The 20,627-nt window shown below is 47.9% G+C and overlaps 1 protein-coding gene across 1 annotated transcript in view; it reads left to right on the forward strand.

Moving 5' to 3' along the window:
• Nucleotides 1-20,627, forward strand: part of LOC134983267 (uncharacterized) — a 569,154-nt gene that overhangs the window by 354,303 nt on the left and 194,224 nt on the right. Inside the window, exon 4 of the mRNA XM_063948990.1 lies at nucleotides 12,674-13,265. Coding sequence (XP_063805060.1) covers nucleotides 12,674-13,265 — 592 coding nt within the window. The remainder of the gene's footprint in view (nucleotides 1-12,673; nucleotides 13,266-20,627) is intronic.

Here is a 20,627-nt window from a genome sequence, read left to right on the forward strand (position 1 = left end):
CCCATTCCCAGCAGCCACATCTCCAGTCATCACCCAGACACGCCCCCTGTTGTTACTGTATAATGCCCCATTTCCAGCAGTCACCTCTCCAGTCATCACCCAGACACGTCCCCTGGTGTTACTGTATAATGTACCATTCCCAGCAGCCACCTCTCCAGTCATCACCCAGACACGTTCCCTGGTGTTACTGTATAATGTCCCATTCCCAGCAGTCACCTCTCCAGTCATCACCCAGACACATCCCCTGGTGTTACTGTATAATGTCAAGGGGTCAGCTTGCTGGGGGTAGCTTGCGTGGAATTTAATAAGTGTGGAATTAAGAAGTGTGTTATACGAATAGTTAAAAAAACAGTTGAACAAACATTGAGCACCATCAAGGAAAGGTAACTTACTTAAACAACTTATTCCTACAACACTTAACCCAAAATTATCTCACAAACGACCACAGCATGTTCATCAAAATACTGTTTCTTATTTCAATTCATGGAATTCTCACCAAATGTAACACATTCTACACTCACCCTAAAACTCACCCCTCTGTGCACATTACAGCTTCTATTCTCCACTCCCCTCTTCTAACCACTCATGAGCTTTAAACTTACTTCTCTGCAAGTACTTTGACAACCACATTTGGCCACCAGAATAAACACTCGCAAACATCCACCAATATTTATCTCACTCTTCTGCTTTTATTAGCTGGTGCCATATCACCAAATCCAGGCCCCAACCACCTGTCCCTCTCACACACAGCTATCTCAAAACAACATTGAACTCCATCTAACCTTATAAACACGTGTCTCCCATCCCCTCCAAGTCACTAAAATGTGGCTTATGGAATACACGCTCTGTTTGTAACAAATTAACATCCATCCATGACCTCTTCATATCTCACAACTTTAATCTGCTGGCTATAACAGAAACCGGGCTCACGCAATCAGACACGGCTTCCCATGCAGCACTGTCACACGGTGGTTTCCACTTCACACACACACCCCCAGGCCTGGTAATAGTAAAGGTGGTGGGGTTGGAATCTTACTGTCCCAACTTTTCACATACACTGTTCTACCTCAGGTTCCATCACTCGCATTCAAATCATTTGAAGTTCACTCTATCAGGATTTTCACTCCCTTCTCTCTGCGTGTTGCAGCTATCTATCGCCCTCCTGGGCAACCCAAACAACAATTTCTAGAAGATTTTTCTGCCTGGCTCCCACACATCTTATCCTCTGACATCTCCACCATCATTATGGGTCGATATCAATATAGCTCTTGACACTCCACAAACTGTTCATGCCTCCAAACTCCTCTCTCTAACCTCCTCTCTTGGCCTCACCCAATGGTCTGACATCACTACACACCAGAAGGGCCACTGCATTCATCTTGCGTTCACCAGGCTCTGCTCAGTTTCTGAATTCATTAACCCTCTCTCTGATCACATCCTGATCACCTTCACAATCTCTTCTATTACTCTAAATTCTATGACACTAAAACCTAGCAAGCCTCCTCTAACCCGCAGAAATACTAACAATACAAATTATCAACAACTTTCCACTTCTCTGCAACAACTGCGCTCACCAATCTCTACATTTACCACACCTGACACTGCTGTATCCCACCTGCACAAGACCCTAGAGAGTGCCCTTGATGAAGTGGCTCCAGCTACCCATCACACTCCACGTAGGCTTAGATGCCAACCATGGCACTCTAAATCATCAAGACACCTACAAAAACTGTCACGTAAAGTAAAACGTCAGTGGCGTAAATCTCAGAATCCAAGTAACTTCCTCACATATAAGACCACCTACCACTCCTATCATCAGGCTCTGGACACTGCCAAACATACGTCCAATCTTTCATCTCTTCTCATGTCACCAACCCCAAGCGACTTTCTAATACATATAAATCACTTCTTTACACTCCCTCACCTCCCCCACTAGCTACTATCAGTGCACAAGAATTTGCCTCCTACTTCAAGGATAAGAGTGATAAAATCTGAGATGAAATGGTACGCTCTTCCTCAGCCAGTGACCTGCTCAATTCCCTACCTGAACCCTCTGGCACTTTCTCTTCATTTGATCCCACAAGTGAAGATGAAGTATCATCAGTCTTTCCATCCTCCTACTACAATACCTCTCCTCTTGATCCTATACCCTCACAGGTCAGTAAAACTTTGTCTCCTGTGCTTATCCCAACCTTAACTAAAATCTGTAATCTCTCTCTCTGCTGGTGTCTTTCCTTCTCTGTTTAAGCATGCAGTGATTACTCCCATTACTAAACAAACACAACTCTGACCCAAACACACTCTCTAACTACCGTCCATTTCTCAGCTACCAGATCCCTCCAAGCTACTTGAGAGACTTGCCTACACTCGCCTTACACACATTCTTAACTCCCACTACTTATTGGACCCACTTCAGTCAGGCTTTCATGCCCAACACTCCACAGAGACGGCGCTGACCAAAGTAGTGAATGATCTGGTCACCACTAGATCTAAAGGCAATTACTCACTACTCATTCTTCTAGATCTCTCTGCTGCTTATGACACTGCTGACCACTCTCTTCTCATACAAATACTACAATCTCTAGGTCTTCAGGACACGGCCCTCTTCTGGTTCCCACCCTACCTATCTAATCGCTCTTTAAGTGTTCACTTCTCTGATTCTATTTCTTCTTCTCTACCTCTATCAGCTGGAGTTCCGCAAGGCTCAGACTGGGGTCCTCTGCTGTTCTCAATCTATACCTCATTTCATCGCTGGGTGATCATATCATACAACCCATTAAGAAACTGGCAAGCTGGTGGACCATTATGCAACAGGTAGCATCTTATCCTTGTGTATCAATGCCTATTTCCCCATAGATTGTAAGCATGCGAGCAGGGCCTTCCTACCTCTATGTCTGTCTGTTTTTACCCAATTTTGTTCTATTACTGTTGTTTTAATTGTAAAGCGCAACTGAATATGCTGCGCTATATAAGAAACTGCTAATAAATAAATATTAAAATAAATACATGACAACACAGGATGCTAGCCCTGTATATTATGACAACACAGGCCGCTCCCCCTGTATACTATGGCAGTACAGGATGCTATCCCTGTATATTATGACAACACAGGCCGCTCCCTCTGTATGTTATGACAACACAGGCCGCTCCCCTATATACTATGACAGCACAGGATGCTACCCCTGTATATTATAGCAACACAGGCCGCTCCCCCTGTATACTATGACAGTACAGGATGCTATCCCTGTATATTATGACAACACAGGCCGCTCCCTCTGTATATTATGACAACACAGGCCGCTCCCCTATATACTATGACAGCACAGGATGCTACACCTGTATATTATAGCAACACAGGCCGCTCCCCTTGTATACTATGACAGCACAGGATGCTACCCCTGTATATTATAGCAACACAGGCCGCTGCCCTTGTATACTATGACAGCACAGGATGCTACCCCTGTATATTATGACAACACACGCCACTCCTTCTGTATAGAAAGACAATACATGCCGCTCACCCTATATAATAATAGGAACAAGAAACCACAGGCCCCTCCGCCTGTATATTATGGCAACACAGGTCGCTCCTCCTGTATACTATGACAGTACCGGACGATACCCCTGTATATTATGCCACTACAAACATATATATTGGTAGATGCTCAATTAGCTTAGTGATATCATTCAGGTGCTCGAAAGGGAGGGGTATTTCTGAGCAAGAAAGAAAGGCAATTGGTTTCCCCCAGTACCCTGAATGATAACCGTAACCAGATATAAATCCCACATGATAATAGAATTCAGAGATCTTCGTTACACATATTTGCGCAAATGTGTGAATAAGCCCCAAAGCCGCATCAAGGCGTCTCTGTATATTTGGGGTCCCTAGCGCTATATCTAGGTGCAGGGTGTGGCACCCCAAAACACCAGCATAAGCCAGAAAGCCCAGAGTAGCATACCAGTGAAAACACTATACTTATGCCACTACCCCTGTATACAATGACGACACAGCATGCTAGACCTGTATATTATGACAACACAGGCCGCTCCCACTGTATACTATGACAGCACAGGATGCTACCCCTGTATATTATAGCAACACAGGCCGCTCCCCTTGTATACTATGACAGCACAGGATGCTACCCCTGTATATTATGACAACACACGCCACTCCTTCTGTATAGAAAGAAAATACATGCCGCTCACCCTATGTAATAATAGGAACAAGAAACCACAGGCCCCTCCGCCTGTATATTATGGCAACACAGGTCGCTCCTCCTGTATACTATGACAGTACAGGACGATACCCCTGTATATTATGCCACTACAAACATATATATTGGTAGATGCTCAATTAGCTTAGTGATATCATTCAGGTGCTCGAAAGGGAGGGGTATTTCTGAGCAAGAAAGAAAGGCAATTGGTTTCCCCAGAACCCTGAATGATAACCATAAACAGATATAAATCCCACATGATAATAGAATTCAGAGATCTTCGTTACACATATTTGAGCAAATGTGTGAATAAGCCCCAAAGCCGCATCAAGGCGTCTCTGTATATTTGGGGTCCCTAGCGCTATATCTAGGTGCAGGGTGTGGCACCCCAAAACACCAGCATAAGACAGAAAGCCCAGTGTAGCATACCAATGAAAAAACTATAGTTATGCCACTACCCCTGTATACAATGACGGCACAGGATGCTAGACCTGTATATTATGACAACACAGGCCGCTCCCACTGTATACTTTGACAGCACAGGATGCTACCCCTGTATATTATGACAACACAGACTGCTCCCCCTGTATACTATGACAGCACAGGATGCAACCCCTGTATACTATGACAGCACAGACCACTTCTTCTGTATAGAAAGCCAATACATGCTGCTCACCCTATATAATAATAGTAACAAGACGCCACAGGCCCCTCCCCCTGTATACTATGACAGCACAGGCTGCACCCCCTGTATCCAATGATGGCACAGGATGATATCCCTCTATATTATGACAATACAGGCCGCTCCCCCTGTATACTATGACAGCACAGGATGCTACCCCTGTATATTATGACAGCACAGGCTGCTCCCCCTGTATCCAATGATGGCACAGGATGATATCCCTCTATATTATGACAATACAGGCCGCTCCCCCTGTATACTATGACAGCACAGGATGCTACCCCTGTATATTATGAAAACACAGGCCGCTCCCCCTGTAAACTATGAAAGCACAGGATGCTACCCCTGTATATTACAGCAACACAGGCCGCTCCTCCTGTATACTATGACAGCACAGGATGCTACCCCTCTATACTATGACAGCACAGGCCACTTCTGTATAGAAAGCCAATACATGCTGCTCACCCTATATAATAGTAACAAGACATCACAGGCTGCTCCCCTTGTATACTATGACAGCACAGGCCGCTCCCCCTGTATACAATGACGGCACAGGATGCTACCCCTGTATATTATGACAATACAGGCCGCTCCTTCTGTATAGAAAGCCAATACATGCTGCTTTCCCTATATAATAATAGTAACAAGACACCACAGGCCCCTCCGCCTGCATATTATGACAACACAGGTCGCTCCTCCTGTATACTATGACAGTACAGGACGCTGCCCCTGTATATTATGCTACTACCCCTGTATACAATGACGACACAGGATGCTACCCCTGTATATTATGACAAAACAGGCCGCTCCACCTGTATAATATGACAGCAGATGATGCTACCCCTGTATATTATGTAAACACAGGCCACTCCCCCTGTATACTATGACAACACAGGTCGCTCCTCCTGTGTACTATGACAGTACAGGACGCTGCCCCTGTATATTATGCTACTACCCCTGTATACAATGACGACACAGGATGCTACCCCTGTATATTATGACAAAACAGGCCGCTCCACCTGTATAATATGACAGCAGATGATGCTACCCCTGTATATTATGTAAACACAGGCCACTCCCCCTGTATACTATGACAGCACATGATGCTACCCCTGTATATTATGTTAATACAGACCGCTCCCCCTGTATACTATGACAGCACATTAGGCTACCCTTGTATATTATGAAAACACGGGCCGCTCCTCCTGTATACTATGACAACACAGACTGCTACCCCTGTATATTATGACAGCACAGGCCGCTCCCCCTGTATACTATGACAGCACAGGTTGCTACCCCTGTATACTATGACAACACAGGCCGCTCCTCCTGTATACTATGACAACACAGACTGCTACCCCTGTATATTATGACAGCACAGGCCGCTCCCCCTGTATACTATGACAGCACAGGATGCTATCCCTGTATATTATGACAACACAGGTCGCTCCCCCTGTATACTATGACAGCACAGGATGCTACCCCTGTATACAATGACAGCACAGGCCGCTCCCCCTGTATACTATGACAGCACAGGATGCTACCCCTGTATATTATGACAGCACAGGCCGCTCCCCCTGTATACTATGACAGCACAGGATGCTACCCCTGTATACTATGACAGCACAGACCACTCCTTCTGTATAGAAAGCCAATACATGCTGCTCTCCCTATATAATAATAGTAACAAGACACCACAGGCCCCTCCCCCTGTATACTATGACAGCACAGGCCGCTCCATCTGTATTCAATGACGGCACAGAATGATACCCCTGTATATTATGACAATACAGGCCGCTCCCCCTGTATACTATGAAAGCACATTATGCTACTCTTGTATATTATGAAAACACAGGCCGCTCCTCCTGTATACTATGACAACACAGGCTGCTACCCCTGTATATTTAAGCAACACAGGTCGCTCCCTCTGTATACTATGACAGCACAGGATGCTACCCCTGTATATAATGAAAACACAGGCCGCTCCCCCTGTATACCATGACAGCACAGGATGCTACCCCTGTAAATTATAGCAACACAGGCCACTCCCCCTGTATAATATGACAGCACAGGATGACAACACAGGCCGCTCCTCCTGTATACTATGACAGCACAGGATGCTCCCCCTGTATATTATGACAATACAGGCCGCTCCCCCTGTATACGATGACAGCACAGGATGCTACCCCTGTATATTATGACAACACAGGCCGCTCCCCCTGTATAGTATGACAGCACAGGATGCTATCCCTGTATATTATGACAACACAGGCCACTGCCCCTGTATACTATGACAGAACAGGCCGCTCCCCTGTATACAATGACGGCACAGGATGCTATCCCTGTATATTATGACAATACAGGCCGCTCCCCCTGTATACTATGACAGCACAGGATGACAACACAGGCCGCTCCTCCTGTATACTATGACAGCACAGGATGCTACCCCTGTATATTATGACAATACAGGCCGCTCCCCCTGTATACGATGACAGCACAGGATGCTACCCCTGTATATTATGAAACACAGGCCGCTCCCCCTGTATACGATGACAGCACAGGATGCTATCCCTGTATATTATGACAACACAGGCCACTGCCCCTGTATACTATGACAGAACAGGCCGCTCCCCTGTATACAATGACGGCACAGGATGCTATCCCTGTATATTATGACAATACAGGCCGCTCCCCCTGTATACTATGACAGCACAGGATGACAACACAGGCCGCTCCTCCTGTATACTATGACAGCACAGGATGCTACCCCTGTATATTATGACAATACAGGCCGCTCCCCCTGTATACGATGACAGCACAGGATGCTACCCCTGTATATTATGACAACACAGGCCCCTCCCGCTGTATACTATGACAGCACAGGATGCTATCCCTGTATATTATGACAACACAGGCCGCTCCCCCTGTATACTAGGACAGCACAGGATGCTAATATAGAAAGCCAATACATGCCGCTCACCCTATATAATAATAATAAGACACCACAGGACCCTCCACCTGTATATTATGACAGTACAGGCCGCTACCCCTGTATATTATGACAACACATGCTGCTCCCCTGAATATTAATACAACACAGGTCGCTCCCCCTGTATAGTACAATGCCAAAGGACACAACACACAACACCTGTAATGTTCCATTTATGGAAATACAGTAACGGTGGGGTCTGCGCCACCCGTATTACGGTAACGGCAGGGTCTGCTCCACCCGTAGTACGGCAACGGCGTGGTCTGCGCCACCTGTATTACGGTAACGGCGGGGTCTGTGTCACCTGTATTACGGTAACGGCGGGCTCTGCGCCACCTGTATTACGGTAACGGCGGGGCCTGCGCCACCTGTATTACGGTAAAGCTGGGGTCTGCGCCACCTGTATTACGGTAACGCCGGGGTCTTTAACTCCGGGGTCTGCTCCGCTTGTATTACGGTAACGCCGGGGTCTGCACCACCTGTATTACGGTAACGCCGGGGTCTGCACCACCTGTATTACGGTAACGCCGGGGTCTTTAACTCCGGGGTCTAAGCCGCTTTTATTACGGTAACGCCGGGGTCTGCACCACCTGTATTACGGTAACGGCAGGGTCTGCGCCACTGTAATACGGTAACGGCGGGGTCTGCGCCACCTGTATTACGGTAACGTCTGGGTCTGCGTCACCTGTATTAAGGTAACGGCGGGGTCTGCGCCGCCTGTATTACGGTAACGGCGGGGTCTGCGCCACTGTATTACGGTAACGGCGGGGTCTGCGCCACCTGTATTACGGTAACGGCAGGGGCTGCGCCACCTTTATTACGGTAACGGCAGGGGCTGCGCCACCTTTATTACGGTAAAGCCAGGGTCTGCACCACCTTTATTACGGTAACGCCGGGGTCTGCACCACCTGTATTACGGTAACGGCAGGGTCTGCGCCACCTTTATTACGGTAACGCCGGGGTCTGCACCACCTGTATTACGGTAACGGCGGGGTCTGCGCCACCTATATTACGGTAACGGCGGGGTCTGCGCCACCTGTATTACGGTAACGGCGGGGTCTGCTCCACCTGTATTACGGTAATAGGACACTAGAGTGTCAGTCACCTGTACAGGGATAGTGCAGCACCAGAGGCTGCTCCAGCTGCACTATAACAAGGCACCAGAGGCTGCTCCCCCTGTAGTACAGAACCTGACACCAGAGCTGCTCAGCCTATAGAATAATAATAATAATATCATTACCTGCTGCCAGACACAGCAATGGCTGCTCTCTGCTCCTGCTGCCTTGTGGGAATGATAGAAGGAAGGCGGAGCTCAGACCAGGGGAAAATGGCCGCCGCTCCTGACGTCACTACTCGGCCTGGGAACCTATTGCTGCAGCCGGACTGGTCTACAAGAAAATGGCCGCCGGCCTCCTGCACTGAGGACATCTATGGTTCAAATATTACTGGGGCGGAGGTGCGGGCGTGGTGTAGAGGGGAAGGGCCAATAACCAGAAAGCAGCCTTTGCCAATCATGACCTCCTTCCGGACTGTGCGTTCCACCTTACTTCCGGACTGTGCGTTCCACATACAGGAAGTGAGTTTTCATCGACTGCTGCTGCCTCCCAGTGTCCGTGGAGATCAGGTAATGGTAATGGCGCCTTACTATACAGGGGGAGCAGCCTGTGGTGTCCTGTTATTATTATTATACGGGAGAGTAGCCTGTGGTGATCTGTTATTATTATTATTATACAGGAGGAGCAGCCTGTGGTGACCTGTTGTTATTATTATTATTATTATACAGGAGGAGCAGCCTTTGGTGTCCTGTTATTATTACTATACAGGAGGAGCAGCCTGTGGTGTCCTGTTATTATTATTATTATTATTATTATACAGGAGGAGCAGCCTGTGGTGTCCTGTTATTATTATTATACAGGGGAGCGGCATGTGGTGTCCTGTTATTATTATACAGGGGGAGCGACTTGTAGTGTCCTATTATATTTTTTCTGGGGGAGCAGCCTATTGTGTAATTTTATTATTAATATAAAGGGAGAGCAGAATGGGGTGTGCTGTTATTAGTGTTATACAGGGGGAGCAGGTTTTTGTGTATGGTTATTATTATACAGGGACAGCAGCTTGTGGTGTCCTGGTATTATTATTATACATTGGGAGTGATGGTGATGTCCTACAATACTGGAGGAATGGTCTGTGGTGTCCTGCTTTTAAATACATCTGTTATTATTGTTATACTGGGGTGCAGCCTTTAGTGTCGTTATTATTATTACTACAGGTTGAGTATCCCATATCCAAATATTCCGAAATACAGACTTTTTTGAGTGAGAGTGAGATAGTGAAACCTTTGCTTTTTGATGGCTCAATGTACACAAACTTTGTTCAATGCACAAAGTTCTAAAAAAATATTAGCAAAAATTACCTTCCGGCTGTGTGTATAAGGTGTATATGTAACATAAATGCATTCTGTGCTTAGACTTGGGTCCCATCACCATGATATCTCATTATAGTATGCAATTATTCCAAAATACGGAATAATCCAATATCCAAAATACCTCTGGTCCCAAGCATTTTGGATAAGGGATACTGTGGGGATTGGAAATATTGCTCAAAATATAGGATGTATTAAAGCAGAGACCGTAATATCCCTGGCATGTGTAACAGATGATAATTGGAGCAGTATGAAGCAAATGTATATCAGACTCCTGGGAGTTGTAATAATAATACAGGAACATGACTGGGGAGGTGAGGGGATCTGGGAGTATCACAGTGACATCACTTATATCTATAGTAATAATACAGGGACATGACTGGGGAGGTGAGGGAATCTGGGAGCATCATAGTGACCACTTCTCTCTATAGTAATAATACAGAGACGTGACTGGGGAGGTGAGGGGATCTGGGAGCGTCACATTTACATTACTTATATCTATAGTAATAATACAGGAATATGACTGGGTAGGTGATGGGATCTGGGACCATCACAGTGATGTCACTTATATCTATAGTTGTAGTACAGGTACATGACTGGGGAGGTGAAGGGATCTGGGAGTGTCACTATGACATCACTTATATCTATAGTTATAATACAGAGATATCACTGGGGAGGTGAGGGGATCTGTGAGCATCACAGTGACATAACTTATATCTCTAGTAATAATACAGGGACGTGACTGGGGAAGTGAGGGGATCTGGGAGTATTTGCAGCGATATTGATGTCTCCCCATTTTGCAGGGTTACACAGTTGTGAAGAAGATATCTGGTGAGTGTGAGACACCCAGCAGCCATCCTCTTGTGTCAGGCGGACTAAGCAGGACCCACAGCCCCATCACAGTGCCTCCACCTCACTCACTAATACATGAGAGACACAGTGACCAGAAGATCCTGGAACTCACCAACAAGATCATTCAGCTGCTGAAAGGAGAGGTGACTGCTGGGAATGGAACATTATACAGTAACACCAGGGGATGTGTCTGGGTGGTGACTGGAGAGGTGACTGCTGGGAATGGGACATTATACAGTAACACCGGGGGACGTGTCTCGGTGATGACTGGAGAGGTGACTGCTGGGAATGGGACATTATACAGTAACACCAGGGGACGTGTCTGGGTGATGACTGGATAGGTGACTGCTGGGAATGGGGCATTATACAGTAACACCAGGGGATGTGTCTGGGTGATGACTGGAGAGGTGACTGCTGGGAATGGAACATTATACAGTAACACCAGGGGATGTGTCTGGGTGGTGACTGGAGAGGTGACTGCTGGGAATGGGACATTATACAGTAACACCGGGGGACGTGTCTCGGTGATGACTGGAGAGGTGACTGCTGGGAATGGGACATTATACAGTAACACCAGGGGACGTGTCTGGGTGATGACTGGATAGGTGACTGCTGGGAATGGGGCATTATACAGTAACACCAGGGGATGTGTCTGGGTGATGACTGGAGAGGTGACTGCTGGGAATGGGGCATTATACAGTAACACCAGGGGATGTGTCTCGGTGATGACTGGAGAGGTGACTGCTGGGAATGGGGCATTATACAGTAACACCAGGGGATGTGTCTGGGTGATGACTGGAGAGGTGACTGCTGGGAATGGGGCATTATACAGTAACACCAGGGGACGTGTCTGGGTGGTGACTGGAGAGGTGACTGCTGGGAATGGGACATTATACAGTAACACCGGGGGACGTGTTTGGGTGATGACTGGAGAGGTGACTGCTGGGAATGGGACATTATACAGTAACACCAGGGGATGTGTCTGGGTGATGACTATATCACTGTTTGTGTCAGGTTTCTATAAGGTATCAGGATGTCACTGTCTATGTCTCCATGCAGGAGGGGGAGTATATAGAGGAACACAGGGGTCTGTACAAGGACATGATGATGGAGAATCACCGGCCCCTCACATCACTGGGTAAGAGGAGACTGTCATGTATTGTACAGGGGAGAGCAGGTATGGGGCCCCCTATATACACACATCACCTGATAATCACATATATACACTGTACTCAGTCACTGTGTGTCTCCTATAGATGGGCCCAGTAACAGAGATACCCCAGAGAGATGTCCCCGTCCCCTGTATTACCAGGATTGTACAGAGGAGAATCACAGGATCCCACAGGAGGATCAGGTAGGCGGTATTTAGGGTCTCATCCAATATACCAAAGTGACCATCACTATATGATCTGTAGAGGAGCTGTGTGTCTTATGCACTGATATTATATTGTTTCACCTCAGTTTAACCTGACTGTATGCAAATGTCATTATAGGTTTTGTTTTTTTATTTGTAGGTAGAACGTCTGTCTAATATTAAAACAGAAGATACAGAGGGAGAAGAAGAGACGTATGTGACTGATATAAAGGCAGAAGATATAGAGGGAGAAGAAGAGACGTATGTGACTGATATGAAGGCAGAAGATATAGAGGGAGAAGAAGAGATGTATGTGACTGATATAAAGGCAGAAGATATAGAGGGAGAAGAAGAGACGTATGTGACTGATATAAAGGCAGAAGATACATTGGGAGAAGAAGAGACGTATGTGACTGATATAAAGGCAGAAAATATAGAGGGAGAAGAAGAGACGTATGTGACTGATATTAAAACAGAAGATACAGAGGGAGAAGAAGAGACGTATGTGACTGCTATAAATGCAGAAGATATAGAGGGAGAAGAAGAGACGTATGTGACTGATATGAAGGCAGAAGATATTGAGGGAGAAGAAGAGACGTATGTGACTGATATAAAGGCAGAAGATATAGAGGGAGAAGAAGAGACGTATGAGACTGATATAAAGGCAGAAGATACAGAGGGAGAAGAAGAGACGTATGTGAGAGGTGATCAGCAGTGTAAGGAGGAGGAAATCCCTACAGATATCAACACAGGTGAGTAATAAACACTTATTACAGAAGTCACATATTCTCCTTCCTCAGTCACTACAGCAATCTCTTATCCTACACCCTCCTCTGTCAGTACAGACTAATGTGGAATATGTATTTCTGCTGCTGGGTACACTGGGCTCCACAGGGAATGACATTGGGATGTAGAGTAGGCGCTTGATCCGATGCACCAACAGGCTCAAAGCGTTGACCTTCTTCCCAGAATGCATAGCGCCGCCTCCTCTATAACCCCACCTTTGTGCACAGAAGCTCAGTTTTGTAGTTGGTGCCATGCAGTAAGCAGGCATACAACACGGGGGCTGTAGCCCTAGGAAATAGATTTTTAAAGAAATTCACGCCTCACAAGAAGATGCTGGCTCGCTACCCCCTCGCTGCGGAGCTAAGTAAAAATTGGGAATCACACCCGCCAGTGGATTTGCAGGTGGCGCAGCTGGTGGTATCCTCAGCTCTGCCCGTAACTATTGTCACGTCCCTGAGAGAGCCGACGGATAAGCGTGTGGAGGGTTGTTTAAAGGCAATTTACACTCTAAGAGGTGCTGCACATAGGCCCACAATTGCCGCGACATGGGCTGCAGAAGCTGTGGAAGCGTGGGCTCAGGAGCTGGAGGCGGAGTTGCCGTCCAACGCTTCTGATCATGCTAGACAATGCTTGTCGTATATTGTCACAGCATGTCATTACATTAAGGAAGCGGCTTCGGATACAGGTATTCTGGCGGCCAAGGTTTCTACTACGTCCATACTGGCTCGCCGGATTCTATGGTTGCAGTCCTTGTCTGTGGATCTGTCTTCTAAGAAAACCCTGGAGGTACTCCTGTTTAAGGGAGACATTCTTTTTGGAGAAGACCTCAATAAGATAGTGGCTGACTTAGCTTCTGCTAAAACAACGTGTTTACCTAGTACTGCCCCTTCGGTGCCGAAGGCTAAGAGTACTCCCTTTTGTCCTTCAGGGTAAGCAAAGGGTCAGGCGTACTCGAAACAGGTACGCACTGCCAAACCAAATAAGCCCAAACAGGCCTGGGCTACCCATCAGCCTGCTTCCAAAACTAAAAAGCCTGCCGCATGGGGGATCCCAGGGTGGGGGGGGGGGGCGAATTCTAGGGTATACCCAGGAATGGTTGAAGACCATTTCCGATGCATGGGTACGGGAAGTCGTCACTTGAGGTTACACCGTATCCTTCAAAAATCACCCCCCTCATAGATTTTGCCTGACAGACATCCCTTCAGATCAGGTAAAGGCAAAAACTCTTCATTCGGTGGTACAGTCCCTACTGGACACAAGAGTGGTAGTACAGGTACCTCTGGCTCAGAGAGGCAAGGGGTACTATTCACCGCTGTTCCTAGTCCCGAAACCGAATGGGTCTTCCCGGCCCATTCTCAACCTCAAGTCCTTGAACAAATTTGTGAAGGTCTCCAAGTTTCGTATGGAAACTCTTCGCTCTATTGTTCTGGCATTGGAACCTGGGGATTGTATGGTCTCCCTGGACATACAGGATGCTTACCTGCATATTCCCATTGCAATGTCGCATCAGCAATACCTGAGGTTTGCGGTTGGCAACCTCCATTACCAATTTTGGGCGTTACCCTTTGGTTTGACCACGGCTCCGCAAGTCTTCACCAAGGTTATGGTGGTCATGACGGCTGTGCTCCGCCGTCAAGGGGTCAGGATCCTACCGTACCTGGACGACTTGTTGATACTGGCAAATTCCCCAGAAACTCTCCTACGCCATCTGGATCTGACTATCCAGTTTCTGCAAGCCCACGGGTGGCTCATCAACTGGAAGAAATCTTCCCTGGTCCCTGCTTGGAGCATGGTGCACCTATGGGCAGAGGCGGATTGGCCATAGGGCTTGCAGGGAAGACTCCCGGTAGGCCGACGCACCTGTGGGGCCTGTTTTGTTTGAGGACATGCGGTCCTATTTATAGGCATAACGAATAAGATACAGAATAATTAGCATATATGAAAATTACTTTGCCACTTAGCCTGTGATTGCAGATGATCTAGTGTATGCTCTGTCTGCTTGGCTGACATATAAGATTGAGTGAATAGTGATTGGGATACGGTTGGTGTAATAAGCAAGAAAATATATCTACCTAAAGAATTATATAGTTTCCTAAATTCTGAAGGTGTATCATATAATGTGCTCCTAATATTTAATGTTATTTCTTTTTATCTTCCCCCTTGATGCTGGACATGCCCACTATCTGGAAAGTCTTGGGGGGAGGGAGCTGCTGCCATGGCCCATGGCTAGACCTTACACCTCTGGTGCTGCCCATGTGGGGCCACTAGTACATATTTCTCTGACGTCCTAATGGATGCTGGGAACTCCGTAAGGACTATGGGGAATAGCGGCTCCGCGGGAGACTGGGCACAAATAAGAAAGCTTTAGGACTACCTGGTGTGCACTGGCTCCTCCCCTATGACCCTCCTCCAGACCTCAGTTAGATCTTTGTGCCCGGCCGAACTGGATGCACACTAGGAGGCTCTACTGAGCCTGCTAGAAAGAAAGTTTTAAATAGGTTTTTTTATTTTCAGTGAGACCTGCTGGCAACAGGCTCACTGCAGCGAGGGACTAAGGGGAGAAGAAGTGAACCTACCTGCTTGCAGCTAGCTTGGGCTTCTTAGGCTACTGGACACCATTAGCTCCAGAGGGATCGAACGCAGGGCCCGACCTCGATGTCCGTTCTCGGAGCCGCGCCGCCGTCCCCCTTACAGAGCCAGAAGCAAGAAGTGGTCCAGAAAATCGGCGGCAGAAGACTCTGTCTTCAACAAGGTAGCGCACAGCACTGCAGCTGTGCGCCATTGCTCCTCATGCACACCTCACACTCCGGTCACTGATGGGTGCAGGGCGCTTGGGGGGGGGGGGGGGGCGCCCTGAGCAGCAATAAGACACCTTGGCTGGCAAATATACACCATATATAGTCCAAAGGGCTATATAGGTGTAAATTAACCCCTGCCAGATTTCCAGAAAAAGCGGGAAAAAGTCAGCCGAAAAAGGGGCGGAGCTATCTCCCTCAGCACACCGGAGCCATTTTCCCTCACAGCTCTGCTGGAAGGATCGCTCCCTGGCTCTCCCCTGCAGTCCTGCACTACAGAAAGGGTAAAAAAGAGAGGGGGGGGCACTCAATTTAGGCGCAGTGTATGATATAAAAGCAGCTATAAGGGAAAACACTCTGTATAGTGATATCCCAGTATATATAGCGCTCTGGTGTGTGCTGGCATACTCTCCCTCTGTCTCTCCAAAGGGCTTTGTGGGGTCCTGTCCTCTGTCAGAGCATTCCCTGTGTGTGTGCTGTGTGTCGGTACGGCTGTGTCGACATGTATGATGAGGAGGCTTACGTGGAGGCGGAGCAAATGCCTGTAAATGTGATGTCACCCCCTGCGGGATCGACACCTGAGTGGATGGACTTATGGAAGGAATTACGTGAAAGTGTCAACTCCTTACACAAAAGGTTTGACGACATGGGACAGCCGGCTACTCAGCTTGTGCCTGTCCAGGCGTCTCAAAGGCCATCAGGGGCTCTAAAACGCCCGCTACCTCAGATGGCAGATACAGACGTCGACACTTATACCGACTCCAGTGTCGACGACGAGGAGACTAATGGAACTTCCAATAGGGCCACCCGTTACATGATTGAGGCAATGAAAAATGTTTTACACATTACTGACATTACCCCAGGTACCACTAAAAAGGGTATTATGTTTGGTGAGAAAAAACTACCCGTAGTTTTTCCTGCATCTGAGGAATTAAATGACGTATGTGAATAAGCGTGGGCTTCCCCAGATAAGAAATTGGTAATTTCTAAACGGTTATTGTTAGCGTACCCTTTCCCGCCAGAGGATAGGGCACGTTGGGAAACACCTCCTAGGGTGGATAAAGCGCTCACTCGTTTGTCAAAGAAGGTGGCACTACCGTCTCCGGATACGGCCGCCCTAAAGGAACCTGCTGATAGAAAGCAGGAGGCTATCCTAAAGTATATATACACACATACAGGTGTTATACTGCGACCAGCTATTGCCTCAGCATGGATGTATAGTGCTGCGGCTGCGTGGTCAGATTCCCTGACAGAGAATATTGATACCCTGTATAGGGACACTATATTACTGACTCTAGAGCATATAAAAGATGCGCTTTTATACATGTATGATGCACAGAGGGATATTTGCCGGCTGGCATCAAGAGTAAGTGCAATGTTCATTTCCGCCAGGCGAGGGTTATGGACTCGGCAGTGGTCAGGTGATGCCGACTCGTAAAGGCACATGGAAGTTTTGCCTTATAAAGGGGAGGAGTTATTTAGGGAAGGTCTGTCGGACCTCGTTTCCACGGCGACAGCTGCCCCCCAACAAAAGAAAGCACCGTACTATCAAGCACAGTGCTTTCGGCCCCATAAGGGCAAGCGAGCGAGAGGCGCGTCCTTTCTGCCAAAAGGCAGAGGTAAAGGAAAAAAGCTGCAGCAGACAGCCAGCTCCCAGGAGCAGAAGTCCTCCCCCGTTTCCGCCAAGTCCACAGCATGACGCTGGGGCTTCGCAGGCGGACCCAGGTACGGTGGGGGCCCGTCTCAAGAATTTCAGCACACAGTGGGCTCTCTCACAAGTGGATCCCTGGATCTTTCAGGTAGTATCTCAGGGGTACAGACTGGAATTCGAGACGCCTCCCCCCCGCCGTTTCCTAAAATCTGCCTTACCGACAAGGAGGCAGTGTTAGAGGCTATACACAAACTGTATTCACAAAAGGTGATTATCAAGGTGCCCCTCCTTCAACAAGGAAGGGGTTACTATTCCACAATGTTTGTGGTACCGAAACCGGACGGTTCGGTGAGACCCATTTTAAATTTGAAATCCTTGAACACATATATAAAGAGGTTCAAGTTCACGATGGAATCGCTCAGGGCGGTTATCTCAAGCCTGGAGGAAGGGGATTACATGGTATCACTGGACATCAAGGATGCTTACCTGCATGTCCCAATTTACCCTCCTCACCAGGAGTACCTCAGGTTTGTGGTACAGGACTGTCACTACCAGTTCCAGACGCTGCCGTTTGGGTTATCCATGGCACAGAGGGTCTTTACCAAGGTAATGGCCGAAATGATGATACTCCTTCGAAAGAAGGGGGTTTTAATTATCCCGTACTTGGACGATCTCCTGATAAAGGCGAGGTCCAAGGAGCAGTTGTTGGTGGGGGTAGCACTATTTCAGGAAGTGCTACAACAGCACGGCTGGATTTTCAATATCCCAAAGTCACAGCTGGTTCCTACGACACGCCTTCTGTTCCTGGGGATAATTCTGGATACAGACCAGAAAAGAGTGTTTCTTCCGGAGGAGAAAGCAAAAGAGTTGTCGTCTCTAGTAAGAAGCCTCCTAAAACCAGGACAGGTGTCAGTGCATCAATGCACGAGAGCCCTGGGAAAGATGCTAGCCTCATACGAGGCAATTCCATTCGGCAGATTCCACGCAAGAACCTTCCAGTGGGACCTGTTGGACAAGTGGTCCGGATCGCATCTTCAGATGCATCAGAGGATAACCCTGTCACCAAGGACCAGGGTGTCGCTCCTGTGGTGGCTGCAGAGTGCTCATCTCCTAGAGGGCTGCAGATTCGGGATACAGGACTGTGTCCTGTTAACCACGGATGCCAGCCTTCGAGGCTGGGGGCAGTCACACAGGGAAGAAATTTCCAGGGACTGTGGTCAAATCAGGAGATTTCTCTTCACATAAATATTCTGGAATTAAGGGCCATCTACAATGCCCTAAGCCAGGCAAGACCTCTGCTTCAAAACCAGCCGGTACTGATACAATCAGACAACATCACGGCGGTCGCCCATGTAAACAGACAGGGCGGCACAAGAAGCATGGGGGCAATGGCAAAAGCCACAAGGATTCTCCGATGGGCAGAAAATCACGTGTTAGCACTGACAGCAGTGTTCATCCCGGGCGTAGACAACTGGGAAGCAGACTTCCTCAGCAGGCACGACCTCCATGGGGACTTCATCCAGAAGTCTTCCAAATGATTGTAAACCATTGGGAACGGCCAAAGGTGGACATGATGGCGTCCCGCTTCAACAATAAAACAAAAAAGATATTGCGCCAGGTCAAGGGACCCTCAGGCGATAGCAGTGGACGCTCTAGTGACACCGTGGGTGTACCAGTCAGTTTATGTGTTCCCTCCTCTGCCTCTAATTCCCAAGATGCTGAGAATTATAAGAAGGAGAGGAGTAAGAACGATACTCGTGGTCCCGGATTGGCCAAGAAGAGCTTGGTACCCGGAACTTCAAGAGATGCTCACAGAGGACCCATGGCCTCTACCGCTAAGGCGGGACCTTCTCCAACAGGGACCCTGCCTGTTCCAAGACTTACAGCGGCTGCGTTTGACGGCATGGCGGTTGAACACCGGATCCTGAAGGAAAAAGGTATTCCGGAGGAAGTCATCCCTACCCTGATCAAGGCCAGGAAGGATGTAACCACACAACATTATCACCGCATTTTGCGAAAATATGTTGCGTGGTGTGAGGCCAGGAAGGCCCCAACGGAGGAATTTTAACTGGGTCGATTTCTGCATTTCCTGCAAGCAGGAGTGACTATGGGCCTCAAATTGGGGTCCATTAAGGTCCAGATTTCGGCTGTCGATTTTCTTCCAGAAAGAACTGGCTTCATTGCCTGAAGTTCAGACATTTGTCAAGGGAGTGCTGCATATTCAGCCCCCTTTTGTGCCCCCAGTGGCACCTTGGGATCTCAATGTGGTCTTGGGGTTCCTGAAATCACATTGGTTTGAGCCACTTAAAACCGTGGATCTGAAATATCTCACGTGGAAAGTGGTCATGTTGTTGGCACTGGCTTCGGCCAGGCGTGTGTCAGAATTGGCGGCTTTGTCTTGTAAAAGCCCTTATCTGATCTTCCATATGGATAGGGCAGAATTGAGGACTCGTCCCCAGTTTCTCCCGAAGGTGGTATCAGCTTTTCACTTGAACCAACCTATTGTGGTGCCTGCGGCTACTAGGGACTTGGAGGATGCCAAGTTACTGGACTTTGTCAGGGCCCTGAAAAGGACGGCTAGAGTCAGGAAAACTGACTCGCTATTTATCCTGTACGCACCCAACAAGCTGGGTGCTCCTGCTTCTAAGCAGACGATTGCTCGCTGGATTTGTAGCACAATTCAGTTTGCGCATTCTGCGGCGGGACTGCCGCATCCTAAATCAGTGAAAGCCCATTCCACAAGGAAGGTGGGCTCATCTTGGGCGGCTACCCGAGGGTTCTCTGCTTTACAACTTTGCCGAGCGGCTACTTGGTCAGGGTCTAATACTTTTGCAAAATTTTACAAATTTGATGCCCTGGCTGAGGAGGACCTTGAGTTTGCT

Source organism: Pseudophryne corroboree (genome assembly GCF_028390025.1).
Source record: "Pseudophryne corroboree isolate aPseCor3 chromosome 3 unlocalized genomic scaffold, aPseCor3.hap2 SUPER_3_unloc_11, whole genome shotgun sequence".
Lineage (NCBI taxonomy): Eukaryota > Metazoa > Chordata > Amphibia > Anura > Myobatrachidae > Pseudophryne > Pseudophryne corroboree.